General features: G+C 37.6%; 1 protein-coding gene across 1 annotated transcript; it reads left to right on the plus strand.

The window, feature by feature from the left end:
* The first annotated feature begins 64 nt into the window (after nucleotides 1-64).
* Nucleotides 65-5421, plus strand: LOC138894001 (uncharacterized). Its single transcript, XM_070178673.1, has 3 exons — nucleotides 65-157; nucleotides 251-514; nucleotides 5281-5421. Exons 1-3 carry the CDS (start codon nucleotides 65-67, stop codon nucleotides 5419-5421), a joined length of 498 nt encoding a protein of 165 aa, XP_070034774.1.
* Nucleotides 5422-9838: the final 4417 nt, after the last annotated feature.

The raw sequence follows: 9838 nt of genomic DNA on the forward strand, positions 1-9838 counted from the left end.
CATCAAGATCAAAAGGTTATGTGGTGTATTATGATGCCTCGGTATAGGTTTGGGGTGCGTATTGATGCAACACGGGAATGTGATTGCTTATGCATTAAGACAACTGAAGAAAGATGAAAAGAATTACCTGACTCATGATTTGGAATTGGCTGCAGTAGTATATGCTTTGAAGTTATGGCGGCACTACTTATATGGTATTCATGTTGACATCTACACAGATCACAAGAGTTAACGATATATCTTCAAGCAGAAGGAGTTGAATTTGAGGCAACGAAGACGGCTTGAATTACTGAAAGACTATGATGTCGAGATATTAGGCCATCCCAATAAAGCCAATGTTATAGCAGACGCTCTCAATCATAAGCCAATGGGCAACTTTGTACACATTGAGGCAGGCAGACAAGGGTTGACTAAAGAGCTTCGTCAGTTGGCCAATATGAGAATCAGATTGTTAGACTTTGAATACGGAGGTGTTACTGTGCAGAATACGACAAAATCATCTTTGGTAGCCGAGGTAAAAGCACAACAATATGAAGACCCTACCTTAGTACGATTGAGAGAGGGCATTTAGAAGCATAAGATTATGGCTTTCGAGATCGGAGAAGATGGGGCACTGAGATACCAGGGCCAATTATATGTGCCAAATGTGGCAGGGCTGCCAAAGAAGATTATAATAGATATTCATCAATCCTGGTATTCCATCCATTCCGGCTCGACAATGATGTATCATGACGTTAAGGAGTTGTATTGGTGGGAAAACATAAAGAAGGCTATTATAGAATTTATAGCCCAGTGTTCTAATTATCAACAAGTAAGATTGAGCATCAGAAGCCCGGTGGACTGATTCAAAATATAGAGATTCTGACATAGAAATGGGAGGCGATCAATATGGACTTCATTACTGATTATATCGCTTTTATCATAAGTTTGACTCCATCTAGGTGATAGTTGACCGGCTTACGAAATCTGCCCACTTTCTACCAGTTAAGATAACTTACACGACTCAAGATTATGTGAGGTTGTATATCAAGAAGATTGTTAGGCATCACAGTGTGCCGATATCTATTATATCAAACCGAGGTGCTTAGTTTACGACTAACTTTTGGAGGTCATTTTAGAAGGGTTTAGGCACACAAGTGAATCTCAGCACTGCATTCCATCCGCAGACTGATAGGCAGGCTGAACGTTTCATTCAGACACTCGAAGATAATCAACGAGCCTGTGTTCTGGATTTCAAGGGTAATTGGGATGACTTTCCTCCACTCATAGAATTTACCTACAATAATAACTACAATTCCAGTATTAAAATGGCCATGTACGAGCGTTGTACGGGAGGATATGTGGATCACTAATTTGATAGTTCGAAGTCGGCAAAACAAAATTATATGGGCCAGATTTGATTCACCAAGCCATTGAGAAGGTTAAAGTGATACAAGAACGACTAAGGGCAGCGCAAAGCAAGAAAAATTCTTGTTCTGATGTCCGACATCATGATCTGCAGTTTGAGGTAGGTGATTGGGTTTTTCTGAGGATCTCACCGATATAGGGAGTTATATGTTTTGGGAAAAAAGGTAAGTTGAGTCCACAATATATCGGGTCGTACAAGATTCTTCAACCAATTGGACAGGCTGATTATGAGTTATAATTGCCATCAGAATTGGAATTCTTCAACCAGATATTCCATGTATCTATGTTGAGGAATGTATTGGGGACCCTTCTTGGGTCGTCTCTATCAAAGATGTACAAGTTATGGAGGATCTATCATATGAAGAAGTGTCAGTGGCTATATTAGATAGACAAGTCCACAAGATGAGAACAAAGGATATAGCTTCTGTCAAAGTATTGTGGAAGAATAATAATACAGAAGAAATAACATGGGAAGCGGAAGAGGGGCTGAAGTCTAAATACCCTTACCTATTCCATATTGAAGGTTCCTAATAGATGGCCCCTTATGTATACTCTTCACCTCGTACGTGTATCCTAAATTATTTTTTGTTTATCCTTAAATAATGAGGATGTTGGGAGAATGCAAGATGCAAGGGAAACTGAAACGGCTCTGTGAGGTAAACAATAGCTTGAGAATACTCTTCCTTAATACAAAATGGTAATATACAGTTAATGTACATATCTATAATGCTTTGTATATCCTTGTGATGTCATAGGTTGGGTTTAACTACTTGCAGGTTTGGCTAGTGTCCATTTTATAGGGTAAACTCTGCCAAAAATTTTCGTCGGAATCCATGATGAGTTAGACTCCCCATAAACCCTTACATTCGAGGATAAATGTTTCTAGGGGGGTGTTACAACCCATGTTTGCGTACGTTAAATCACGTTGTAAGTTAGTCGACGTAAATGAAGATATTATCTTTGAGATGATATGAAGTTAATCCTATTGGTCTTAAATGTTACAAGGGTATATAAGAGTGCTTAATAAGTATTAGAAGTTAGAAGTTAAATCAAAGATGTTGTAACACGTACTTTCGGGTTAAAACTAGGGTTTCTTAATATGCTAATGAGGTTGTGTTTTTAAGGTATTTGAATTATATAATATCTGTATCATAAGTTCTAAAGTAAAGCAAGTTGTATGACAAAAATTAGAAAAGGTTATCGCATGTTACGTTCATAATCCTATTGAAATTTTGGTCTAATGTCATGAAGCTTTTATCCCAACATAACTAAAATTACGGGATGGTCCACCAAAAATATTGAAGGTCTATGAGTCTAGTTTCCAACTCATTAAACATTTTATCGATAAAATATCGGAGTAGAGAGATAAAGTGGGGGCTTATCTTGTTATATAAAGTGGTGGTCTTCGTCTCCAAGACTCATACCTAAAAGTCTCTCTATACCTCTTAAGCATATACTTATAGTTTGGAAGCCAAATCAAAGGTGGAGAAGGTGAAACAAGTGGATTCAAGCCTTGGGAACCCGAACTAGTCGATAGTTTGACTTTTCTTACTTTGTGGATTATTAAGGAAGGAATAGCAACAAAGTAAGCTCTAAAAATTGGGGATTTGTGTGCTATACGTTATGTTCTTCACCCCTATACTTGGGTTGTGTCGGGTTCAGGCCATAGCAAGCCTAGATAATGAAGGCAAGCATGTTAAACTTGATGTTGGAAGTGTGTTTGAGGTTTTATGTATATGGGACTGTCTTTGATGGTTTTTGAGCTAGGTTTCAGCTTGTTCTTGATTTAGTAGATTGGATGTGTTGTTGTTTATGTTGTTATTGTTGTTTTTGGTGTTGGTTTGAATTGGAAGGAAGTAATATAGGTGCTGCCCAATATTCTGAATATCGTAGGTATCTTGTTATTGATTGTTGGACTATTTGGGAGGCGTAACCTATCTATTGCTGATGTTGTTTGGGATGTTTTGTGATTGTTGTAACTTGTGGGAAGTCATATAAATAGTGGAGGTGCTGCATGTTTTATTATAAAATAGGTTGTGGTCGATATATAATAGTTACGACACTTAAACTATAATAATAGTATTATTTCTCTTATTGTAGACTAAGGAATCGTGATATTTGCCTAGCTTGATGTTGGGATGTATATACAAGGTATGTGAGGCTATCCCTTTCTTTATTTTGCATGACTCTGATTGTACTTAACGTAAATGAACGGGCTTCCAAAGATATTCCACTCTTAGAAGCTGCAGTACTTACATTGTTTCCCTTCTTATGGACTGATTGATGTTGTTGTTGCTTCTCTTATTCTTATGTTATCAAATGCTGTTGGTATTTACTGATTCTTATAAGATTCATGATGACAAGTTAGCTCTAATAATATATATAGAGGTTACCGACCTTACGTCACTCCGAACGGTTCATAATGTGATTTCATGAGTCTAGCATACATTGTATGTATGTACCTATTTTACTCTACCGAGTCGCGCTATAGTCGGTCAGGTATGGAACCTATTGTGCAATCACTGATGAGTTGGGTTTAAACGAGCTCCACGTGCCTGGGTACAATTCTACTGAGCCTTATGATTGTCGGGTATATTTTTACCGAGCCTATTACTGTCGGATACGATATGATGATGATGATTCCAATAGAGGCGTGTGTGTGTGTATATATATATATATAATGCATTCATGTCAGTTGCCCTCAGAGGCACTCAGATGTCACATGTTGTATCTTCTCTATCTCTCTTTACATTACTGTTCTTATTTATGCTTTCCTGCCATACATACTCAGTACCTTATTCATACTGACATCTCTTTTATTTGTGGACATTGCATGTCGTGCTGCAGGTCCTGATAGAGAGGTAGACGAAACTCCCCCACCACAGTAGGCTTCCCAGTTCAGCGTTTATTGGCGAGATCCCTTCTCCGGACTTGCTGTGGTCTTAGTATACATTAATGTTATAGTCATTATGGCTATGTCAGGGCCTTGTCCCGGTAATGCTACAACACTTATGTTCCTTTAGAGGCTCATACACATGTGTCGTCTTATGTATAGTTTTGGATAGCCTTGTCGGCTGATTTTTGTTGTATAGTGTATCATGGCGGCCGGCTTTGTTGGCTCGTACCTTATATATGGCTTTATGACAGCTTTCTCGGATGTTCATGTCGTTATCTGTCCTTGTTGGTTGTTTATTATTCATATTTACCAATTATGTTGGCCTCGTCGACCTTTACAGATAATAAGAAAGGTTAGATAAAATGTACGTCGATGCTCGGCAAGTATGGCCCAGGTGCCAGTTATGGGTCTCCTGTTTGGGTCGTGACATTTTGTTTAATTGTCAGGAGCTATAACAGCTTATGCTCGGATTCATATGTACCCTTACATTTCCTGAGACGACTATTACTACACCGATACCGACTCCGTGGTTCTTGGAAGCCCTCTTCCGGTTTAAGAAATCTCTTCCACTGAAATGGGTAAGTTTAAAATGGAGCACCTTGTTAAGAGGGGTATCTTCTTATCCCCTACGAGTTATATGTTAGACATATTATTAAACACAAGGGTCATGCTAAAGATTTAGTAACATCTGAATGGTTTCAAAGGCAATAAGTAGATCTATCTTTATTGAAGAAGATCTCAAGTTCTGCCAACTTCAGAATAGATTGGAAAGAACTCAAGATTGTCAGAAAGGATTTGCTAATAAACCTCGGACTACAGCAGAGTATCAAAAGAGATAATTTCTATGATGATAATAAAGTCTAGATAGACACACGACCAAGAAAAGTAATAGTCTTAGGGAGTAAAGATACAAACACTATTTACATATTGTAACTATTGAGGGAAAAGGCTAAAAATCCTGTGATTACTGATAACAGGAAGAAGTCAGTCAGCCCCCTAGGGAAGGTCAAAAGATCAAACCAACTCTCTTCAATACTAAGGCACATGCGTTGAAGGTTAAGGCTAAGAAGGCTAAGACGGATGATAATAAGGATCATAGACCAAAACCTGATGAATAAGTTGGAAAGGGCCTTCTCCCTTAGAATATCTACATGCATGTCCGTTTCATTAGAAATGTACACTGTAATTATGACTTCTGTTCTCTAGAAGCGTCTTAAATTTATTCCAGTTTTGATTACTGCTCACAACATATACATAGTTGTTCTAATACTTAACAAACTCGGATACCTTTGTATCCCATATCTTTTTCTCTTAGAGATTCTGGTAAAAGAGAATTCATTAAATCTATAAGATCATCAGATGGTATAGGATATTCTAACATGTGATAGTATTTTCTTTTAAAGGGGAATGAAGGGTCAATCAGATTTTGATTAATAAAATCATTGATGATTTTTATTGGATAACTTATATTAATAAATACATTGGTATATATATCAGGAATTATTCTTACGTAAGGAGAAGTAGTTAAAAAAGTATCATGTACCATGTATAGGTGCATGTTGACTCAATAATGATTCTACTACTTTCATGGCTATGTATGCATCCTTGTGATGAATAAAGTCTTTCGCCTATCCCTATTCATAGTAGGTACACTTAGAGTAACCCGTCATCTCTTTTTGGTAGTCCTTTCATAAACCATTATCTCTTCTTTTACGAAAGACATATAATCATGTTTTGTAGTGAAATGTGGTACACTATAGACAAAAGACCTATCCATTACAGAACAAAATCAACTAAAGATGGTAATCAACTTCATAAAATCGCCTATGTCTGGATATTTATGTATCCAAAATTCATTGCTAAGTTTTGCGAGGTTATAGCTATCCTTTCGACTAAGTATTCAGCATATTTTACCCTAATATCCTTTTCCATGCTGATTAATTTCATCCCATAGATCAATGGCCGGCATGAGTAGACTTTTGATGAGCTTTCTATCTAACTTAGATTCAATGGTTTCCATTTGTAATTTATCATTTATTCGATGATGCAAAAATTCCTTAAAATCATGGAGCAAGTACATGCATACATCTTGTATTTTCCCATCAGGGTGGGGAATAAGATTCGTTCTGCTAGCCATTTCTTCGTTAAACAATAAATAACTCATGATGTGGCTACTATGTCCTTAGCTGGCTGGTTGATTCATTCTTGCTGATTATTGTTACGCCCCATATTTTCGTAAGTGAAAGTACGACATAAGTAAATTGATAAAAGCTCGGAAATGAGATGCTACATCCCGCATTTTCGTACGTTAAAGTTACGTCGTAAGATAATCGACGTAAGCTCGGGAATGAGATTATTTTGAGGTTATAAGCATTTATACTAGTTATAACAGGCGATAAGTAAGTGCCGTGAAGGTTGGAGGGTAAACAAATCGAAGAAAATGAGTTTCGGAGTTTGACATTTTGAGATAAAATACGGTCCAAGCTATAATACCCCATATTTATGGACTAGTGTCATACAAGGTACCACAGGACCATGATAGTAAGGTGTATAAAGTGTGTTAAATGTGATTAGTATTTTAAGTAATTTGAGATAATTTTTAATTATGTAGAAAATTAGTTAATTATTGGGTAATGGATATTACCTAATTAATTAAGATAATTGGTGGATAAGATTAAGGAGGGGCATCACCCCTTAACGTGGCCGCCCACAAGTCTTGATCAAATCACAAAATATGAGTCTTATTTCATAAATCAAGATGGAAAATTAAGAGAGATGGGTGGCTTAGTCATCTCATATGTGGGGGGCCCACAAATCTCAAAGATAAGAGATTATTATACATAAGTTAAGAGAGAAAATACATAAGCTTGCTAAGCTTACTGATGAAGCTCACAATTCCAAGGATCTCTTTACATCACTAAGGTATAAAACCTTTAATTCACAAAGAGAGCAACGGGAGTTCTTAGATTTGCAAAGGAAGAATTCACCTTATATCAAATTCACAAGTAACGATCTTCAGCAAAGGAATTCATACGAAGTTATACTACGCAATAGCAACGGGATTTGCAATTCTAAGGGAGCCCGGTATAATCTTTCTCAAGAACATCATACGGACTTTTTCCTACTTCGATCCGCCGTTACGTGTTTTCACAAAAGACGTGTGTTAGAGGGGTTGTTAAGAGAATCGGCTCAGGTATGTTAAGGCTATTCCTTCTTTCCTTTTTGGCATGATCCATACGATACAAACGAAATGAGCAAATGCACAACTTTCATAAATGACTCTATTCATAGAAATACTACAGATGCCTATGTTATTGATTCCCCATGTGTTCAATTATTCTATCATCTGTTCATGGGTCTCAGAAAATACGTAAGTTGATAAAGTTTATTTCATGATATTAATCAAAGGGATAATGGTCTTATGATATTTCGAGAAATTTTATTGACGTACTTCTCATGCATTGTATTCATTTACATTGACCCATGAATATGCGTATATATGTATATTATATGTATATGTTATATGGGAAAAGGTTACGGCATTATATACGCACCACCACCTGATCAGCTGGTATACGTTGATGATTTTGCCCACAGTGGCCTAGATGATATGATGGTATGCCCTCAGAGGCTTGATGATGTTATGAACGCATATACCTATGCATGGTATGACATTTATACGCATATGCATGACATTATAATATTAATGATTCACAGAGTTATTCATACTTACATGTTGAGTCTTTTACTCCATGTTTCCCTCATATCTATTACTTACTGATTTTCATTCCTTACATACTCGGTACATTATTTGTACTGATGTCCTTTTGCCTGGGGACACTGCGTTTCATGCCCATAGGTCTCGATAGACAGGTTGAGAGCCCTCCAAGTAAGCTATCAGCTCAGCGGAAGGTGTTGGTGTGCTCCATTTGCTCCGGAGTTGCCTATTTGGTCAGTATGCATTGGACACATATTGATTGGTATGTCGGGGCCCTGTCCCGGCCTTATGACGTTTATGTACTCTTAGAGGCTTGTAGACATATGTCATGTACATGAAAGATTGTATGGTCTTGTCGGCCTATGTTCAATGTACGAGCGGTCATTTTGGCCTTATAGGCCCGTATTTCAAATGTATAAGTTTTTATATCAGATTGGGTCGGGAATATTCCCTTATGTTTATTCTGGTTAGCCCATGATAGCCCGTTTGTTCCATTTGCCAATGACAGTACGATAAGAAGGATATGTGACGTTGGTACTCGGTTGAGTAAGGCACCAGGTGCCCATCGCGGCCCATCGGTTTGGGTCGTGACAAAAGTGGTATCAGAGCAATTCTGTCCTAGGGAGTCTACAAGCCGTGTCTAGTAGAGTCTTGTTTATGGGTGTGTTGTGCACCACACTTATAAGCAGGAGGCTACAGGGCATTTAGGACTGTCACTCTTTCTTCTTACTCTAGATCGTGTGGTAGAGCCCAGTTGTAAGAACTCAATTTCCTAAAATCTATCTTATTCATAATACGACGATGTCTATATCTAGAAAGACGGTTGGTAAGGGATTGAATGTAGCTGCGGAAGAATTGAGTCAGAAACTCGATTTTGCATGATGCGCATGATGAGTAAATGTGAGGTCTTCAGCAGATCATGTGTATACTAAGACGTGTAAGCCTCTTGATAAGGAGCCTTAAGGCAAGAATATCTATCCACCCCTATGGTGAAAGGCAATGAGAGATTCAGAAGCTAGATACAAGTTTCAACATATAAAAGAAGCAAGATGAAGCAGGGTGCGAAGTACCCAGCTAGTGAAGATTTTCATTATTTACCAATCAGGAAGAGAGATATAAGCATTTTGAATCACCTTCAATCGTAGTAGAGGTATGTACAATCAGCCACACCCATCTCAGTTATGCCCTATGGAAGCTAACAAATATAGTTTAAGAGAAGGATGGGATATCAGAATCCGGCTGGGGTTAGAGTAACCCAAAATGGATTTTTTGAGTTAGTTGACATTTCCGAAGGATACTACAAATGTGCTAATAGATCTCCTTGTGAGACACCCAGATGGTGCACTTTAGAATAGTACAGCTAGATATGAATACTAGAATGTTCAGAAATAGTTTTTTACAAAGATAAGCACTAGGAGCCTGGAAAGGATAAATATTACCTTAGTGTGGCTCCCGTCCCTGGTAGAGAAATAATGTTAAGCAACCCGAAGAGCCAGCAGATGGAGCAAGGGGAACTAAAAGCAAAAGAATATCTTGTTCGAGTTTTCAGAATAAAGTGATAGACATAAATGTTACCGGGAAATAAGAAGAGAGTAAATGAAGCATTATGAGTAAGATGTGATACATTGATGACAACGGTAGATCAAAAAGATGACAGTATTACAGAGTCTATAGTCAAGTAAAGGAAAAGACGAGAGGTGACAGGCCTTGAGACAACAAAAGAGTATAGGCCAGAAAGTCATATCCTTATTTCGAGAAATAAGTTCGTGACTCCAACGTGACTACCAGAAAAAAAAGTTAGACCCTAGAGTAACAGA

The sequence above is a fragment of the Nicotiana tomentosiformis genome, chromosome 6 (assembly GCF_000390325.3).
Source record: "Nicotiana tomentosiformis chromosome 6, ASM39032v3, whole genome shotgun sequence".
NCBI classification, from domain to species: Eukaryota; Viridiplantae; Streptophyta; class Magnoliopsida; order Solanales; family Solanaceae; genus Nicotiana; species Nicotiana tomentosiformis.

Excerpts from the sequence above, each read along its gene's own strand:
- LOC138894001 (XM_070178673.1), top strand. The coding sequence starts at position 65 with ATGCAACACGGGAATGTGATTGCTTATGCATTAAGACAACTGAAGAAA. Across the intron at positions 158-250 it reads ATTTGGAATTGGCTGCAGTA|AAGGAGTTGAATTTGAGGCA; the intron begins GTATATGCTTTG and ends ATCTTCAAGCAG. Across the intron at positions 515-5,280 it reads AATCATCTTTGGTAGCCGAG|GAAGAAGTCAGTCAGCCCCC; the intron begins GTAAAAGCACAA and ends TACTGATAACAG.